This window comes from Plectropomus leopardus, chromosome 17, assembly GCF_008729295.1.
Source record: "Plectropomus leopardus isolate mb chromosome 17, YSFRI_Pleo_2.0, whole genome shotgun sequence".
In the NCBI taxonomy this organism is placed as follows: Eukaryota; Metazoa; Chordata; class Actinopteri; order Perciformes; family Serranidae; genus Plectropomus; species Plectropomus leopardus.
In genome coordinates, this window is record NC_056479.1 from 14,724,965 (window position 1) to 14,746,086 (window position 21,122).

Sequence of the window (21,122 nt, forward strand, 5' to 3'; positions counted from 1 at the left end):
TATGAGTAGATAATTCTGTCATGTACAAACACCCATCAGAATGGACTCCTTCCCATATAAATGTAGTTAAATGTGGAGTAGGTCATTGTGTCAGGTACAAATATCTATCACAATTGACTGCAGCTAGCACCGTTTACTGCTAGCCGCTGGCTCCGCCACCTCCATGTTGAGATCCGTGCAGAGACAACTCATGGACTCTAAACTTCAGTCCCTGATGAATAAGCAAGCAACATGCATAGAACCATGTTTTTTGTTTTATTCATATCAATTTCCTAAAGGTTGTTGTTCCATCCATTTGACGGTTTTATAAAGTTACAGAAAAGGTTGGACACACCACTCCAAACCCTGATATAGGAAATTCTTCTCAAAGCTTTTCAACCATCTGATAAAATGGTTTTAGGGATACTGGTTAGTTGAAATTGAGTGATTTTGAGTGAAAGTGAGCTGACCTATCCAGTGACCCTTGGCCACAAAAGGAACAGTATGTGCTAGGAAACAGCACCTGACCCAGAGGTTAAATCAATACTCACCTCCCTTATAAGCCAACCAGCAGGACAAGCTGACCACTGCAGCCTACATCACCAACAAGCCAAGAAAGAAGATCTGCACATGCTTTGCCGTTTTTATTTTATCATTTCGAATGTTCACCAATACAAAAGACACAGCAAGTTAAAATTCTCTTTCACATAGGCCTACATTGTAATTTACTCTTTCACCATTTGATGTTTGATAAGCGGACACAATAAATGATGAATTGTATACATCTGAACACAGCCAGTTCTTACTGATTGGGTCCTCACAGCAAATATACTGTACATAACCACCATTAATAGAAAATAAAAAGGAACATACTGATTTGGGCCCTCATAGAATACATTCAGACAGAACCACTTTGGTCCAGAAGGGGAGTGACCCAAGCTGCTGGCTTCAAAAACATACATGGTTAAGGTCACAGCTTAAAATACACATAATAGTTTGAAATAAAACTAGAAATATACTCTGACCATACATATATACTCTACTCAGTACTATTTTACTCAAGGTGCACAACATACCTGTGTTACTTTTTCAGTATACACACATTTCTCCTGCTCTGGAAACTAAGAAAAAACACTGCAAATTCACCTCCGGGCAACAGCAGCATGTGTGTCATGCTCTCAGCTCGATTCCGAGTATTGGATATGTACCTGCTCTATTACAATCCTCAGCAGACACCGATGAAATGTTTTTGTTTTTACCAACTCAATACCAGCACCTGGCTGAAGTGTAAATGCACAGAGCTATTATCTGAATGACAAACACGCTGTTGTTGTGCTTTAATTTAGCCCTGAACTACATGATACCAGTGGAAACACACTGATTCTTTAATAAAACAAAGAGCTGTGTATTTCTTACACTGTATATTGGCATGACCTCATATGTCATGCATCACTACATAAGCTTGAGTGGGACTCACAATGACATCTGACCTCTACGCTCTGTGTGAAGCCATTTGTACTTGTTTATACCATCCATCACTTATCTGGCTACAGCCAATGATTCATCCAACTGCAACACATACTGAAATGGCACACATTCATACCTACCTGAAAATATATAGCTACACACACAGACACACACACACACACATACACACACGGACAGACTTGCCAAGAAATATATTGACAGCAATCAAATAAATCAACTGTATAAACACACATATATATACACAGTATTTATCAATTATAAATTAACATTGTGCAAATAGTCATACATACAAAGTCATGGTGAGTTAGTTCTGGCAAACGTTTCGCAACTCAAAGATGAATTAACGCTCTGCACACGGCTTCCTTTCTCCAGGTCCAGTGTGTAGGATTTAGTGATTTCTTACGGGGAGGTTGCCGAACTGAAACCTCTCCTGTGTATAAAGCATGTCGGTGGCCAATGCAAAAACATCAATCGCCCGATGTAGAGCCAGTGTTTGATTTGTCCGTTTTGGGCTACTGTTGAACAACATGGCAGACTCCAAAGAAGAAAACCCACTCTGTATGGATACAAACCGCTCATTCTAATGTAACAAAAACATGATTCTTATATCTATATCACACTATAAAGTCATTATAAACAATAGATGCCCCTAAATCCTACACAATGGACCTTTAAAAATAAATGCAATGTATTCAGAGGTGAATGTACCACTACTAATTTTGCTTTGTTTGTCACTAAAATGTTTTGTTCCACTTTTAGGGTGCAGAGTTTTGTTCTGAGTGTCCACAGCCGCTGTCGACACAGCACAAGGCTGAACATTAAACACTGTGTGCAGAGTAACTGGGCGCAGGCAATCATTAGCAAAGGCTTTCCGACTTTTGGGCGTTTGCACAGTGGAGATACTGATGTGATGGCACTGTACAGCAGGCATCCTCAGTGAATGATTCACGCAACTTCTAACCCACTAAATATGAGCATGTACGATGGCCTACATTTTACCTCCAAAAACAGCCTTGTGCTGGAGGTGATGTATTACACTGACTGAGTAGCATGTGTTGGATTCATACTTTATGCATGTGTTGCTTGACAGGTCTCTATGCTGTGTATTTTTATCCTTGATTTGAGTGCTCGGATGTCCCTATCAGCCTTCCTCTCGAGGGCTGAGTGGGCTACTGTGTAGAATATTGTGTGCCAAAGCCTGTGAGTCAGACAACATCTTGATGGCAAGGAGGAAAGAAAACATTTAACAGCACAGAATTGCAACTATTCCCCTTGAAAAGACGCCTGGCGCATTTACATAATCATAACTGTAGCAATGCAGTATCCAAGGCTCATGCCGATGTAAAAAAAAAAAAAAAAAAAAAGACTTGTTTTATTGTAAAACTAAAGATCATATTTATTATTCATTGCATACCGTCTCTTGACCTCTTGTAATGTCTGTATGTAAGCCAGGAATGACCTGGTGAGAGCAGCTGCCAATTTTCCAGTGTCCCCTGTGTTGGGCCGCTTGAACAGCAATGTGGTCATCTTAACTGTACAAGGTACGGCCAGCAGAATGTTTCGTCCTTTTCTGTACATTTTCATCAGAGTCAGTATAGACAAAAAAACATTTACAGATATCAGAGCAAAGAAAAAAAGGGGAAAAGTCTATGTTCCCTATCATCTCGTTTTGAGTCACTTGTTTGGTCTTTTTTTTTTTCTTGTTTATGCAGTTCAATGTCCAGCTTGTCTTTGACCTCCAGTACCACAAAACACACATTTGATACAAAGCACAAATTAAAGCAGAGGCTCAAGCAAGGACCCTGTTTCTTTTTTGTTGTTTTGTTTCCATTGTTGCTATTTGAGGTTTCAGGTTATTTTCTTGTTATTTTACATGGCTTATCTGCCTTGATTCATTGTTCAACAGGCAGCAGTTTCTTTCGCTGTCCAACAAACATCAACAGAAATCCATTCACAAGGCTCACAGAACATTAGACGTCTCAGTGTGGGAGTCTGCCATATTATTCTCTGTTCGCAGGCCGCTTGGTCTCCCAGTGACAGCAATCTCTTGGCAAAGACAGCTCTGATAGATGAGTCTATCAGCACAGCTCCTCACAGCCACCCAGGGCAGTATGTCAGAGCCACATGAGAGCTCAAGGCCCTGGAACTTTCCTCATCAAGTTCTTGTTCCCAGCACCTTTCACAGGTGGCTCTCCACGTTCTCTCTCTGACCCTCATAACACTGCACCTTGTCCGTAAGGCTAATGTCCTCCAGTAGGGTGCAGTTGCTGATGGTTTCCTTGTGAAGCGGGGAGGTGCACTGGTCTGCCCCCTGACTGTGGACCATACCGTTTTGGCATCCAGCCACCAGCATGTGCGTCTCTTCAGGGCTGCAGACCGGAGAGGAGGTTTTGGCAACGTCTGGGAGATGAGGCAGTCGAGAGACGTGGTTCAACAGGCTGGCTGTCTTCGTGTTGGGGGTGTTGCTGTAGGTGTGGCGGTATTCCTCCTCAATGTTCCTCCCTAGCTTCCAGCGCTTCCACTTCTTCATGATCTCCGACTGCACCTGAAAAGAGAAGGCATGCATTCTAAATGTGATAAACGGAGAGAAGTCTGGGGGTTGTTTATGTTGCACAGATGTAGACACTCACTTCTTTGTTGACAAAGCAGTACAAGATGGCAACCAAGAGACCCTGTGGAGAAAAACAACACTTGATCAGTCTCATAGGAATAGAATGAGAAAGAATAGATATTCTTATTCAAATCAACATAGCAGCATGGTCAGAGTGGCAGCCATTTTTATGTGTACCATTGCATCCTCTGTAGTGAGCTAACTTCAATGAGGACCGTTTCACTGCCATCCAGTTGGCAACAGCTTTGGTCCCTGTGAACTTCCTGTCAGCGATTGGTTTAACAAACCTTTCAACAGGAAGGACACTTGTAATAAACTTGGAATGATCATGTTGTCAAGTTCGAAATGGTCAATAAACCAACAGTATGAAAGTCACTGAGGTAAGCTTTTACAGTAATGACCAAGCGACCAAGCTGTAGTACGGATCAGGGAGCGGCGTCTTTTGTTCACTGTCTTTGCTGCCTTGCTGCTAGAGAGGAATTCAGGATTGCTGGAATTACTGTGGTTTCTGCTGGGAGATGTGTTCGAGCACACCTTCACTACCTTCATTGAGATCTGATAAATAAGCAAAACAAACTCACAAAAGGAAAAACTCCTATCTCCTCTGAACTCCTAACCTATTTTCTTGTTAAGCTGAAAAATACAACCACCAATTCAAGTTTCTCTCTTTCACCTAAGACTACTACTACTACTACTACTAAGACTACTACTATAAGCTTAATTTCTTGGTAAACTCATTCATTCAACAAAATAAAACTCACCAAAACTGTCTCAGTTAGCCTCGTTAGTCACTGTCTCCTGTTCCAACAATGCAGCACTGGTTTGAAATATACACTTTATTCACAAAGTAAGATTTGAAAATATATGAGCTGTACATGCAGTTTATTCCTGTGGTCTCTGCTTCTCAGCTGTCCACCGAGCAGCAGCTCTGTCTTGTTCTTTAGAGGAAGCTAAAGTACATCATGTTTCAACAAACATGACATTAATGGAAATAAAAATAAAAGCAACAAACTGTGTATTTGAAAACATAACTAAATAACCAATTACTTGAATTACAAAAGTAACAAAAAGTAGTACCTACTTTCTAGCACATTACCCCATTACCCACTGCCAATTCTAAAAACATCTACTGAACATGTCTATACCTTTGATCACTTACAAGCCACCAGAAGGCCAAAACAGAGAAATCAAACTAGTGTGTCAAACACTTTACAACCCCAATGGCATGTCTTGACGCCTTAACAGCTAACAACAATCGCCATTTTCTACTGAACTACTCAAAAGACCAAACAGTTTAGTGTCTCTTATTGTCAAGGTTTTGAATTACACTTGATTTATCATTCATTAATTCACTTGGTTTGTTTGCACATTGTGTTCTAACTGCTGTTATTCAGACCCTGCCGCTCCGCTGCCTGCCCTCATCAGTAGATTCAATCCACCTGCTAATCATCACTCACCTGTTCCTCATCAGCTCCCTGGTATATATACCGGTGCACTTTCACTAGCTCACTGCCAGATTGCCTTTGTGCCTTGTGCCTTAGCTTTCCAGCTTTTCATATCTTCCTTGTAATTTTGATCTCGATTTCAACCCAGCATATATTTTGGATTCCACCTCAGCTGACCTCTTGTTACTTTGACTTGTATTTTTGCTCAGTAGACACACCTTGTTTTGTTCATCTGCCCTCAGAGTTGTGCTCGAGAGTTTTTTATTCACTCTGTCTCTCTGGTCATTAATGCATGACAGCTACAGTAGTTACTCACACATTTTTTGATAATCCAATGTTTAAAGTTTTAAAAACATGACACCATGGTTGTAGTACATCAGTGCATGAACCTTTTCAGTTATAAGGGCCAGTTGAAAGTTTGTTGCTTTATGACCGAACCACTGGGCAAAATCATGTGCACATTAGAGTGTCTTCTGTCTTAAGTGTAAAGCCTCATGGCTGTTCTTGTTGTCTTTGACTTCTTATTGTCGTCTCTGTGTCGCTCTCTGCATCAAGGCGATTCCCCCAGTGGTTGCCTGTTATCTTGACTCGCGTCATCTGTGTCCCCGTAGCAAAAAGGTCACTGTCATTATGTCACAGTGTGACACAGCCAGTTAGCAGCACGGATAGCAAACTACACTAATGTAATCCCACCTGACACATGAGTAAATACAGGACCCGGGGGAAGGGAAACTCAGACATGCAGCAACTTCTGAATGAATCACTGAACAATCTCAGCTGGAATGACACTAAGACTTCATGAAAGAATAACTTTTGTACTGTTAGTTTAGTATAGCGTGAATGTTGAGATCTGGATTTGATTAGGAGACAAAAATGTAACTGTCAGCTGCAGTTAGGCGTCTTCCATTGAATCTTGTTAAGATTAACTGAACCATAAGATGCACCATCGTGAGATGAACCATCTCACTCAAAGCTCTGATCAAAGCTGAATGTCTTGACTATGAGTTATTTCATAGTGTTGTCTTTCTTTGTAAAAATAAAGATGCTTCGTTTCATGTTCTTTTTTCAGAGTCCAACCTGGAAGGAGGAGAAGAAGAGGTCACTGAAGAGCTTGGTGAGACGCAGCCCGATGGTGGCTGTGGTGGACTCATCTGTCACAAAGATGAAGACAACCTGATGGATGCCCAGCAGAGGAATCAGGGTCAGAGTCGACTTAGCCAGCCTGAGACGGATGGGGGTGGGAGACAAAGCGAGAGAAAGCATAAGTGGAGAGAGTAATGTCTGTCTGTATGTAAATAGATAAAGTGCTTTGACGCTTGAACTCACCTGAATTTGTAATCTGTGTATCTCATTTGGTGCGCTCGAAGTTTGGACACAAGAATTTTGATGATGTGGATGAAGATAAGGAAGTTGATCTGTGAGAGACGGAGACATTGGTGTTGATAGTAACAGTTTTGATTGCATGATGAACTGATCTTGAAGGTCATGCAGACAGTTATGCTTTTCTGTGCAAAGTTTTGGGACACTAAAACACTGAAACTTTGGCTGCCATCCAAAAAACACAGGAAGATTGTGTTGCTCAAAGTTGCGGAAAAAAACACAATCCACATACTGCCACATGTATACAGAAATGTATTTCCAATGAAAACAGTAAAAATGTTTTCGGTGAAACGGAAACTAAATTTGTGGGGGTTTTTTTAAGATTGTTGTTTTGGCCTTACAACCTCCATTTGTTAGGAAAGCCAAAGAAAGACGACAAAGAGTGAAAAGACTGTAGAATGATTTGCGGCAAAGTTCTCCGGGTTGGTATTGAACCTGTACGGCTGTAGCAAGGCTAAAGAGCCTTTTGCATTGGGGACGCATGCTTCACTGTGCTAGTTAGGGGGCGCCCCACAAAACATAGTTCTTGTCTGATTTAATTGAACTGAGTCTCAAACATTATTACTCCCAACAGAAGCACATTGTCGTCAGGGGGGCCCTTCACAGCAGCTGACATTTCAAGAAACAGCGGGTGTTCCACTAATGAAAATCACTTATGATGTGACCTTTACATAGTTATTTGGAGGTGCTTGGACCAGGGAAGTGAAAGGACCTCATTGGTGCGTACAGTTATATGTGCAGGCATTTTGTTATTATAAGAAACACAGTGCAGGATTTACAGTTTTGTTCTATGAAATTGATGAAATGAGCAAATGTTAGATGTGTTTATGTCAATATCAGTCTAGAATGAACTGCTTTAAAAGTTTCATGCTGTCAGAGGGACTGATTAAGGGAAATCTTTCCTGCCCAAAGCAATAACTGTACAACACCTCACCTCTGTTTAACATCAAACTTTTTGCTTTATAGTTTTCTGTCCTAACCAAGCTCCACTCTGTTTCACTCCTAAAATATGCAAATCTTATTTTTGCACATGGCAGATTTGCACAACTTATTCTTGTACTCACTTCACTGAACTGTTAAACTTAAAAAAAATGTATATTTGTTTTATGTATATACTGGTAGTGTGTTCTCCTAAGGATATAATTTATACTTTAGTGTATTAAAAGTGTATTATAGTATATTCTGTATATTGCATATTCAATAGATATACTGTATATCTTATACTTAAAGATTATGCTAAGATTATTTCTGAATATATATATATTTCTGCCTTCTACTGTGAAATGTATATTACTAAGGTTTTACTTCTTCCATTCAACCTGCTGCTGTAACTAAAATTTCCCAATTTGGATCAATAGTCGATGATATAGTCTATCTATCCATTAATCTATCTATTTATCTTTCCTTAAAAAATGAAGTTTATTCAATTGCACTTTTAGTATACTTCTTTCAAACTAAGAGATTGCATTTACTTTACTTTTCATAAACTTCTTAAAGATATACTGAGCAATTTTTTTCATACTGACAAGTATACAGAAAAGTCTAAGTAGATTTGGCTTGTACTTACACCTAAACTTTTGACCAAGACAAACTTAAGAAAGTATTTATGTGTCAATCAATTCATCTATCTATCAACAATTCTACTCCATGTCCTGTATACATACACTGTAGGATGTATAGTATCTATATGATATACTGCATGTATGTATTTTATGTTTGCACAGACTTTGACTTTCACTGTTCAGGCAGGGACACAAACATAAGTGTTTGCTGCTGTATTGAGTTTTCTGCTGTGATGTGCACCTTGAACGTGGTGGGATAGGGACGCGAAGGGAAATGCTGCAATGGGAAGCAGCCCTCCCATCCCTGCGAATACTCAAACACAGGAATTCCTGTGAGATACAGGCCACTTAGCAAGAAGATTAATGCATGGAAAATGCCGGGACGTCTGTGTAACTGGCCTGGCATTAGAGCCATGACAAATCGAACTTAAATAAAAGCTTAGAACTGACCTTTAAAGAGCACACCTACAATAAAGAACCTAAACGGATTGGGGTTAGCTTAACTTTAGTGGCAAAAATCATATTTCTTTAATCCAACATTTGACTGTTAAGATGTTTCCCTGTTGTTTCCTGAGGCAAAGACAACATTTTTCACTTCATGAATAAATGATGTGTGTTAAATATTGTATAGTATATTAATGGGAAAAGTGGAAATGCAAGAGTGGTGGGTAAATATGAGAGGTCTTGAAACAACAAATATGGCACTTTGGATTCAAATCTTTAGGAAAGAGAGTGATGAAGTGACAGGTGGGCATGCAATAGTAAAATAAAAAGCAGGGGACCACAACAGACTGAAAGTGAGGGAGGAGAAATTACCACAACTGCCAGAAGTATTGGGGAACGGATGATCCACCAGTAATTCATGTTTATATTTTGGCCCCAGCACCTGAAAAAGAGAAGCATGGGAGAAAAGATGAATGCGAGATAACCACAAACACCTTTCAAATGAGGTTCCTTCTGTAACACAAGATTTCCCCTCTCTGGCTGATGAAATGTGAGTGACTGATGGCACCATACATCCTGGGTTTTTAAAGCTTTACATAACAGCACAGCGTGTCTGCAGTTTCAGAAAATCCATTTCACCCCCATTTACTGCTTAAGTGTGTGTACACTAGACCCTAAGTGATAGCATAATAACATTTGGAATTATGAATTATTAAAAACATGCCAACACTGCTGTTATGACACAGTGTCCTAATATTGGCGTCCTGCAGGAGATAAAACATGTTTTTGTAAAAAGTTTGATTGAAGCCCATTCTTCGTATAGTAGCGATGGGCAGAATCTTTTCACAGTATTGATTCCTTTGTGTTGTTACATGTAAATGCATTGACATATTGTGCGCAGGATGTGAGCGTCACCCCCAGGTGAAATACTTTATTTTTAAGGAGTTCAAAGTATTCATATGTTTAAGAGAAAAACGTTCTGCCATCTTTGTTTTTGATATGAGGTGCTGTTTTGAGTGCAGAGTCAACACAAGTGAAAAATATTGGCAGGGTCTGATGAAAGGAGTAAGGGGGTAGAGGAAGAGAGGCAGGAAGAGAGTGCAATGCGGATACTTACTCTTGATTTTCATACAGGTATTTAGCTATCACCCAGGGCACGAGGAATATTAACGGGGTGCCTGTAAAGAAATGAGAGTTGTCTAAAAGCAAAACAGTCATTTTCTACAGCAGCCTGACAACCTTTTACATTTACCTGCTCTCACTGAATTACCTTTTAGTCACAAAGCACTTAATTAATTTGCATCCTCTGACTTAATACGCCACACAAACACACACAAATACACACTCGCAGACACCCATCAGCTCACCCCAGCCAATGCACAGGTAGATGTTGAAGTAGTTCCTCTCTGTAAACACTGTGATGACAAGGAGGTTGTGGAGGTAGATGCCTTCCACCAGCAGCCAGTAGCTGTTGGCCATGATACTGTACTGCATCATCACCATGGCGATGCGACAGCTAACTGCTATCTGCAAGACAGCAGCGAGGTTTATTTCACATATGATAAAATATCAAGCTACTTGATATTATAAATTAGTGAGATCAGCGCTGCAGCAGATGGGAGCTCTTACTGCCGCCAGACTGAACAAGAGCAGAAAATTTAACCCCGTCCTCATCCAGCTATGAACTCCAAACTTGTGAATAACTGGCTGCTACAATTATCTGTGTGGTTACCAATACTCTTTCACAAGATTATCACTTTCTATACACTTTACATATTTATCTATGTGAGATATGAGCTTCACTGTGCTTTATAAAAATCATAATTGTAACATCACATATCTTGCTCATATTCTTTGTGCAGTCTTTGATAGAACTTAAGTGGTTTGATGCTTTTGTATCCTATTATTATGCACATCATTTATAAGGTATACAAACATGAAGGATAATCAACATGCTAATGAGCACTTTGATGAAGACCATGGTCCAGTTGTCAATTAGTAAATCATTAGAGATAAAAATGTGCAGGATGCATGGAAGCATACTAGAACTGCCAAACCAGAGGAAAAAACTGATCAGTATCAAGGAATGACATGAGAGATGTTTGTCACATTTTTATAAGATACTGTCATGTGATAACAAGATGTTTTCATGTTATAATAAGATGTTCCCATGTTAGAGCAGAATATAATAAGAAGAGTTTCTTGGTATGAAAAGATTTTTTCACGTTTTTACAAGATATTTTCATGTTGTGACGATATTTTCATGTTTTAATAAACAAAGTATAGAGTCATACAAAAGTAATCCCTCTCAATACTTACTTACACCAAAGGTGCATGGTGATGTATTTAACTGCAGAGACTCACCCGATACCTATATTTTATTATTTTATTATTTTATTTTTTATTTCGCTGTGGTCAGGATGGCCCTGGGCACAGAGCACAGGTGAGGTTGGGACTTTTTTAAAAGATCGCAGCCAGGAGCCAGACTGTAAACAGCACACATCCAAGAGGACACTACAAAAATTTCACTTTAATTTTGGCTGGTGATACTGTTTACAAACAGTAACTGACAATTCTTGCGTAGTATACCTTTAAATGTTATATTTCAGTTTTTGAATTGTAAAATTCTCAAGGGCTGAAATATTGGTTGTTAAAAAAATAAAAGATTCTGTTAAAACACTGTTTAGCTGCAGATCACAACTGACCTCATTGTTGACCAGCATCTCCACTGGAGGCATGGATGCCTGGGGGATTCCCTGCTCCTGGTCGTTGCTGAGGTCCCGCAAAGTGATATTGGCCTCCAACAGAGCGTCTTTGATGAGGATGGACAGTGCTCGCAGGATGAAGGAGGCAAACAGATTCATGTGGATGTTGTTCCTCATGCAGTGCAGTTTTCTGATGAAAGAGAGGCAACAATGGTCAGTCTTTTTTCAAATCATAAAATGCAAATAGCAAAACAGCTTTCCACTTAAAGGAGTAGTTTGTCATATATTTGTTTGCTTCGCACAAGCACTGAAATACCAGCACCTGTAGATCTGAATAGCTTTATCTAGACTACATTATTGTGTTTGGTGCATGATTGTTTCCTTATACCTCTTAGACATGATTTCAACCAAAAATCCTTATTACCTAAAGAATATGAGGATGCCAAGCGCCAACACCAAAGCCACCAGTGATAAGGAATAACCCACTGTGTACATGATCCGAATATGGCCATAGTACTGCTGCAAATTAAAACACAGACATCATATTTAGATTCCTTTATTTGAGAGGTGTAGTTTCAGTTTTAAGAGTAAAATTGCATTAAATAAGTTCTCTTAAATTAGTTAAAGCAGACAGATATTTGTATTCTCCAAACTATATCTAATGCCCTGCAGGAATAATAACAAGGGAGACATTTCTTACCAGACTTGGATCATTAGAATCACACTCGCTCGTATTCTTTGTGGGCACCCACTGGCCGTTTGCATCACATTCCTGATAAACCATGCCATGTTGAACTAAATAAACAGACAGACACACAGACACACACAGTCTCTGTGATTGACAAGAAGTTCCAGTCATCACAGACAGTAGTCTTTCTCTGTAGGATATTTCAACTTACTCTGCAGCAAACCAATCACCATACAGTGTGTATAAACATATTACCTTTATGGTGCCATGGCAGATACCACGGACACGCCACACTGACAGTGGTGTTGGGGAGTCCATCAGGCCAGCAAGCATATCTGTCAAATTCCCTGGCGCACACAAGGCCTGAGGATTTTTTAAAAAAAAAAGAAAAGAAAAGAAAAATAATAGTATTATAATTTGGGTTTGTATGCCTCCAAACAGCAGTTATGTTGCAATAATAGTTTACTTCTATTTATGTGAAAACATGGATTCTTCACACACATCTTACCCCCGACAGCACAGAAGACTTACAAAATCAGCTCAGTTTCAAGGTGGGTACCCAATATTAGTGTCACCAATTTAATCTGTATATATCTGTATATTTTGTTGAATAATGGACAGAAAAGTGTTTTATGCAGAACATTATGATGTCACAGTGAAGGTGACCTTTGGGATAGAAAATGTTAGCACTTAATTATTATATCCTATTAGACATTTGTGCAGAGATTTGTCAAAATTGTGTGAATGAAATATGAATGAATTCTTGAGTGATGGCCAAAAACGTGTTTTGTGAGATCATACTGACCTTCAACAACCAAATTCTGATCAGTTCCCTCCTAAATCCAAGTGGACTTTTGTGCCAAATTTGAAGGAATTCCCACATGGAGTTTTTAAGAAATTGGGTCCATGATAATGAGACAGATGCAAGGTCACAGTGACCTTGAACTTTGACCTATGACCACTAAAATTGAATCAGTTCATATTTTAGTCCAAGTGAATGCTTGTGCCAAATTTGAAGAAATTAGAAGACGTTCTTGGGATATCACATTCAAAAGTACGGGAAAGACAGACACATGGACGGACATAAACACAATGCCTCCGGGCACAACTTCTGCCAGTGTGGAGGCATAAAAAGACATGGAATATGGGTTGGTTTTTTTTTTTTAAGTGATGGCTGCTGCTGGTCATTATGGTGTCTGTACACATCATGGTCCTTTATCTTGACTCCAGAGTTAAGTCCTCCATCAGTGAACTTCCTCTTATATTACACCCTTCATCTTCTCAACAGAGGATGTAAACAGTGCTGGATGTTAGCGTACAGACACGTGGATGTTCACATGTAAAAAGTCACAACTCTCCTATACCTGCTAATTTTCTGCCACAGTCATGGGATGACAGGATGGGTGTATGAGTGCCACAGAGTGGTATGATTTTGTATGCAGTGTGGGAAGCGACCTTTTTGAAAGTTGGACCATCACTGTTCTCCACCTCTACGGGTTATAATGCAACTGAAGGGCAGCATCCGCCATGTAGTTAAACACTGCTGATGGCGCAAACTGGAGCCAGAGAGCAGAGTGTGGTGCAGTAAATAGAAAACTGGGAGCTACTGCAAGCAGAGTGATTATATAATTGGTTTGAGCGGGGAACAGAAATTGCTGCTGCTCCTATAGTCTGGAGACAGCACTACTTAATCATTACAGCTCCACTGCCATAGGTAGTTACCTTTCCACCAACACGTGAAGGTAAATGCTGATTGTATCTCTCATATTAATGCAAATTTCATATATGTAAGATATAACAGAAATGTTTCAGAGCACCAATGATGATTAAGGAACCATAAGTGATTACAATGTTGCACTTCATTGTTTCTCTAGTTAAGAAAAACAATGCCTACAATATTTCACATATTTCTGGGATCAGGCTGTTTGAAATACGACTCTAAATGAATTCTTATAAGTTGCTCCATAGCTGCTGGAAATAGGCAACTCTATGTGAACAAGTTTGCCATATCAAATGTAGCAGATGATTGTATACTGCAGGTTTAAGCATTGAAAACGTTCAGCTCACCGGTGTTTGGCGGGTCTCGGCTGTTGTTGCGCTCACACTCCTCCATGTAAAATTTCCAGCTCTCCTTCAGCTTATCCAGAGAAGCAGCAGGAGACACCTGAGGAGACAGCGGGACACATGTAACAAAAAGTCCTGTTACACGAAGAGGGTCTGTTATCCGTGGACTTATTGATGAAGTGTAAGCAGGTGGGCAAAAAAATGTGCACTTTACACAAACCATGAAGACAGAATGGGTGCATTAACTGAACTGGCATTCATTTGTTTCACTTCACTTAATGTACACAGTAGCTGTAAACAAGTCAACTTCAGGATGGGAAATAATCCATCAAGATGATGCTGTCCTACTCTAATGTGTTGTCTATATGGGGGGGCTCGTGCTTATGTATGGACAGGTTTGATTTATTGTACACAATAAGACTCACACCATTAAAAAACAGGGACAGTTTGTTTAGGCTTCCGCACCACGACTGGCTTGTTTCGGGAGGCAGCAGAGCTAGAGGAACAACACCCACCGCCTCACTGTAAAGGCCAGGACTAAACGAAGGTTACAGTCTTACACGGAGGCTGTCACCCCATGGAAAGTGTGCACATAACATGTATATGCGATGTTTGTGTGATTGTGTGCTCTCAGAACTTACCTCAATGCTGCAGGAGAATATCAGCACCGCTGAAAGGAGGAACCGCCGTGACATCCCTTATTCCTGCTGGTGGTGCTGGGAGGGGATACTGCAGGACGGGGAAGGGCTTTCACCTCATAAGGGGGCTTATCTACTCTCGCCACACTGCCTGGATGACACAGAGACACACAATACATCAAAGCTCATTGCAAACACACCACTTATTACCTCAGCTGAACTTGGCCAAGAGGACCAAAACAGGAAAAGGGCTGTAACATAATAACAACACAATTTAAGTAAACAAGGTGTACATGCAGCGGGATGGACTGCTGAGAAATAGACATGTCCAGAACATCAAAGACCATAGCCGAAAACCTCCAGGAAGACAGCTGTAGCTCAGCAGAGCTGTACACACTCAGGGACTCACAGTTGGCTGCTGTCCACCTTCATCTTAAAGCCTGTCAGTGTTTGGTCAAGCGTGTGTCACCGTGTGCCAGAGGTCACTCACCTGTGTATCGATCGACGCCCGTAAACTCTCCAGAGAGATTTGGTTTGAAGCGGGAGAACGGAACGAAATCTGAAACGTTTCTGCAAAAAACACCTTGACCATGGAAACATTTTTGGCTAAAACGTTTCAAATTCCATTCTGTTCTAGTCTCGTGGCAGGGAAGAGGACGGGCTCGGGTTGTTGTGTGTTTGAAATTTCTTTTGTTTACTGGCGGTACGGTGTTTGTGCAAGAGATAAGAGCACAATGTGTCATGACAGATGTAAGGTATATAATATAAGTGCTCAAGAAAGCAAGTTTTTCAGACTGCACTTTGACTGAACATGTCAACAAGCTTCTAAAGTCTAGCCACCAGGCGGTTTCAGTCACAATGTAAATGTAAATGTAAATGTATTGCAAAGCTCTGCTGGAAGTCAGACATCAGATAAAATCTAAATCAAAGAGCCATACTTTCTAAATGGCCTGTTCAGTGTAATGACCACAGGATGCAGTTAGCATTAGCAGTACAGACTGACTGATTGCCCCAGGCGCCCGTGGGATCAGAGCTACTCTTGTCTGCTCTGACATCAGGTCAGGGCTGCTCCAGCTGTGATCACACCACCAACTCTTTTGTCCTTAACACCATCAGACATGTTTCTGTCCGATTCAGTTTCCTCTGATGTTACAATTTATGAGTTGAACAGTAACATACGTGGCTCTAAACATAGAAGCATCACTGAAATGAGATGTTGGCTTTCATTCAAAAACTCAACGATCTGTTCCTGCTCATTAAAAACACATAATTCATGCTTAACACTAATAGCAAATTTAAAAAAAACAGCCAAACTATGTCAGTTGCACCAGACTGGGTATTAAGCTTAAGTGCAAGTTCTTACCAGAGGAAATTCTCAGGCATCACTCTGTGCATGCATGATGTTTAAGCATGTGTTTGCGTGCAAAGGAGAGGCTGACATGCATGTGGGTGAGCACATGCTCCTGCTTACGGAGTGTTGCATTAGTGTGTTTCAGTTTTCCACAGGTTTCCCTCTCTTTTTCTCCCTTCACACATACACATGTAAAGACTCATTTTCTAACACACCGGCAAGCCTTTACTATTTTCTGCAACTTAGCACCAAGCAGGAGCAATGATTAACCAGACTCAGTGCTCGCTGAAGGCATGACGAAAGAGAGAGATAGAGGGTATGTCACAGTGAGAGAGCAAGATAGAGGAAATAAAGAAAGACTTTCTCAACCCTTTGTGACCCAATTTTTACGTCCAAACACTCACTTGGCTATCACATATTTATTAAGTTGTCAATACATATATTTTTTCGGATGAAAATATCATCTCTTAAAGTGAAGCATGTTTTCCTAAAACCACGCTTTAGACTCTTCTCTGTTAAATACAGAAAGAATTTCCCCATACAGTCATTTTTATAACAATTACTCACACCGTGTTACGTGGAATTCGTAAAGAAAACTTGCCTCCAAAGTGAACAAAGAACCCAAAAGCAGAAATATATCAAAATATCAGTTTACAAACTCTCACACAACTTGATGCAGTGTAATTCAAGTGTCACTTATCCAGTTGTTTGCTGACTACTTACTTAACACATGCATTTTCTCTAAATTTTCACTATATAAAACAGCTGTGCATAAAAGTGGAGCATCTGAGAAAGTGCATGCCTTTTGAACTCTGCACGATGGAATGAACAAGCAGAGTTGAGTAGTAGTCAAAAACGCTATCTAAAGCGCGTTAGACTGTTTATATGGAAGTGTTTTAAATAGTAAGATTTTAGCTAAAATGAATTGGGGAAGTACTAAGCATACGACAGGATTAATGAGAATTGGATTGTTCTGCACAAGTTTTGTGAAAGCTTGTTAATGGATGTTTTGATATAGTTTTACTGTATTTAAGAACTCTTTTACTTCAGTTCATCCATAATTTTTTCCGTTTTTTGATTCTTCGTTGACCAGAGGCGTGTGTTAAAAAAAAAAAGGTAACAAGGGGTGTGTAACAAATGATCATTTTGTGAGGTATTCAATATATGCAACTCCTTGACCTTTACACCAAAAGTTGTTCTCTTACACTACTTCAACTTTTCATGTTTTCGGCTTTGATTCATATTGTATCTGTATAATTTTAGATGTGACATCTCTAAGCATTCACTGCTTGTAATGCTTAAAAAAGGAGCATGATTGGGTTTTTAAAGGCACACCCTGAGGACATACGTACGTAAATCTCTCGTGCTTTATTTGTGCAGATTTGTCATGTACAAGTCTGCTTGGATGCCTTTGATGCAGGATGATGGGAATCACTTTGGCCGGGAGCTGGAGGGGAACTAATGGGCTTGAAAGTGTGGGGCTTGTATATTCTGCTGTTATGATATCCTGCTCAACTCCCACTAAGCTGTGAATCAGTCAGTCTGCCGATGATCCAGACCAGTCGAGGTCCTCTGGAACATGTGTTGTTTAGCCCTGCTAACTCTCTATTCCAGGAAATAACCTGGAGCTCTTATCTCTATTGATGCACATCGGATTTAAGAGCTGGGACGACGGCAGAGCCAGAGGGACCTTTTGGGTAGTTTGGGCCTGTTTCTTTTGGTGTTTTTCATCCTGAAACAAGTTACCAAGCCAAAATGTTTCACCTCAGCAAGGGGATGTGTTCAGTGTGAGAAAAATGATGTAATGCTCTTTTTTTCAGACAGCTAAAAGGTCATTGCTCCCTTTTATTGCAAAGGCAGACAGATATGTGTATGAATAATGCCTGGTCATTAATTTATATTTGAGCAAAGAACACGCCGACAATAAAATGAATGACGCAAATTCCCCAAAGTCCCAAACAACATAAAAACTGCTCTTTGTTCAAGTGCATGTTGGATAGCTCAGTACAATGCTTACAAACAATTACTGTTGTTTGGTCGAGAGTACTTACCTTTCATTTGATTACAGTGTCTAACAATAAAATTACAAAAGGGGAGTACGCATGCATGAATGCGGATTGAGGGGAGAGCAGCAAAGATTAAAAACAAACCTCTTGGAAAACACAATAATTGTCCAGTTCACAAAATACCCTTGGGCAACAATCTATAATGCAGCTTTTTCAAATGCAGAGGAACTAGTGACAATAAGGACCGTACCCTCCTGCACTACATTGCTTCCCTTGCATTAATAAACCCTTTGTGCATTTATCAATACTGAAATAACACTCTAGCTCCATTCCTAAAATGTATAACAGAGACATCAAACAGATGCAGTACAACTCTAAAGCTCCTGTTTGTGTATTCTTCCTGTGCTTTGACTAAATAAACTGCAGTAAAGCACATCACGCTCATACCTTAGGGCTGCAGATGTTACACTGAGCATGACAGTGCTGGATGAGAGCTTCACTATCTGATAATGGGGTGAAGCAGAGTTCAGAGGAGATGGAGCATCGTGCTGCGACACATTCTGCAACTTTCCTGCTGCCAGGAACACAGGATATCACTCAAATCTAGCAGCAAGAATAACCTATCTAAGACTGGATAGAACTTTGTTATCTGTTATCTGTTATATGTTCCAAACAAGTATCGGAACTTTTTGACTCTAAAACGGCTGCAATACGAGTTGTCTGTGGTGTCGCTGATTGATAGATAGGCCTAATGTTTTGTGCAGCAAACATTGGTCTTAACTCAATCTTGATTACTCTCTCTTTCTGTGAGAAGTACTGTAACCATTAACACAACATCTTGATGGATTAATTTTTGTTTAGTGCACTTCTGTTATTTTTTTTTATCTGATCTACTACTAGCTTTCCACTTTTACTTCAGTAAAATGGCTTCCCCTGAAACTATTTTGAAATCTAAGAAAAGTGTCAAAGTGTTTTTGAGGGGAATGTTTCTTTAAAAGTAACATTTTAATTACAAAATCAGTGGCACCTCAATACGATCAAGGCAAAGTCACAGTTAATATCACTCTGACTCAACAGGAAATTCATCCTAACGAAAGCTTCCTGTTGATGTCCTACTTTACCATAAGACATTTCAGCAAATAAAGCAATTAAAGTGATCAGTGGTTAAATTTGCAGTTTCAGCACACCAAAAATGTCACAAAAAACAAAAGCACCTAGACTCTTTCCGCTCATTGAACCCAGACAACAAAAGCCTTTTTTTTTTTTTGCTGGAGTGTCAAGCGTCAGTGTCAATGTGTGTCTTATACATGAGCATTGAGAGCAGTCCCTCTCTGCATCGTCCAAACGCATAATGCGTTTTTTTTTCCGGAAATACATATCTGCCTGTGTGACTTATGGATATCTGTGATTCTATGTTAATGTAGATAAAAGCAACTGGTCTTGATTCTGGGAAATTCCTGCCGAGACCCAAAGTCTGATTGCTGAGAATCATTTTGCAGTTCAACTGCATCATAACTGTGTTGTAGCAGCAAGAAATGCACAACAACACAACAAAATTAACCTCTAAAAAAAATCTTCACCAACGATTTTACTTTGACTGGCTGTATTAAAGACACCAAGGACTTGTCTACATGAATACAGGTATTTTTGAAAATGGATATTTTCCTCGACATCTTGACCTCTTGTCCACAAGCAAATTTAGAAGACAAAATCAAAAAACTAGAGTTTTAGGTCACTAAAACAAAAATTTCTGGAAAATACCTTATGAGGTGCAGATTTTTCAAAACTTGTTTTGTATCCATGTGGACATGTAAAAGGCAGTATTCAATATCAAATGACACCATCTCCTCAAGTTGCATATGTCCATTGTTGCTTTGTTTAATGGAGACACAATAACACCTTTTGTGGACTTTCGCTTTGTTTACATTTTGTGAGCACTGATTGGTCTAATGACTACTTTTCACTTAAACTTAGTACTATTGCACCATGAACGGTGTCATCTGCTGTGCCTCATGGTTCATGGCATTTGTTCCAACTGCAATTATAGCAGAGGGTGAGACAACTCCAAAAATGGGATTGTTGTCGATGAAGACTGTAAAGAAAACTTTTTCATGTCCAAAGCATCAATCGTTTCTTTGAGTGACCTCCTTTATCCTTATATCAATGTGGAATTGGTGGTAGTGAGATCTCAAATAGGCATTTTGAATAAGGTAACATGCACACTTAACTACCTTTACAATGAGTGGAGAATGCAGAAGACAGCAAATGCCGGCAAGCTTTTGGGGTCATTTTTGAGTTTATTTTGTTAAACAAAGGTCCTGCGCACAGAATTTTTTATAAAAAGAAAACAAACAAAAAACACAGAGGGGGAAAATATCCATTTAAAAAATATCTGTGTATGTGTACAGAGCCTGCGAGACAAAAAAATAACAATTTCAACCTTTGCTTCCTGACCACTGCTACATAAAAGCCACCGCATGAAGAACAGAATCCATTCATTCAAACATTTCTGTGATATGTTTGACCATACAGAGCTCAAAATCTCAAATAAATGTGACTATGTCTCATTTACCATAATTAAAGGATGTGCCTGTGAGGGATCGCACCCCTGTTAAAACATGCTGTACAGTATTCACACTCTGATGCTAACTCTAACAACCAAGTAATCATGCTGATCATGTTCGGGGCCTAATTTGGTCAGTCTGTCTGTCTGTGGGATTCAGTTGTCAGGCCTGTTCGGGGATATGACACGCACTGCTCG

General features: G+C 39.8%; 1 protein-coding gene across 1 annotated transcript in view; it reads right to left on the reverse strand.

The window, feature by feature from the left end:
• Positions 1-622: 622 nt before the first annotated feature.
• Positions 623-21,122, reverse strand: part of gcgra (glucagon receptor a) — a 47,871-nt gene continuing 27,371 nt past the window's right edge. The window contains exons 2-14 of the mRNA XM_042504626.1: positions 15,008-15,155; positions 14,370-14,466; positions 12,558-12,665; positions 12,315-12,409; positions 12,039-12,133; positions 11,615-11,804; positions 10,277-10,436; positions 10,027-10,087; positions 9,282-9,351; positions 6,850-6,938; positions 6,601-6,745; positions 4,098-4,139; positions 623-4,012 (exon numbers count right to left, since the gene is read on the reverse strand). Coding sequence (XP_042360560.1) covers positions 3,647-4,012; positions 4,098-4,139; positions 6,601-6,745; positions 6,850-6,938; positions 9,282-9,351; positions 10,027-10,087; positions 10,277-10,436; positions 11,615-11,804; positions 12,039-12,133; positions 12,315-12,409; positions 12,558-12,665; positions 14,370-14,466; positions 15,008-15,061 — 1,572 coding nt within the window. The 5' untranslated portion in view covers positions 15,062-15,155 and the 3' untranslated portion in view covers positions 623-3,646. The remainder of the gene's footprint in view (positions 4,013-4,097; positions 4,140-6,600; positions 6,746-6,849; positions 6,939-9,281; positions 9,352-10,026; positions 10,088-10,276; positions 10,437-11,614; positions 11,805-12,038; positions 12,134-12,314; positions 12,410-12,557; positions 12,666-14,369; positions 14,467-15,007; positions 15,156-21,122) is intronic.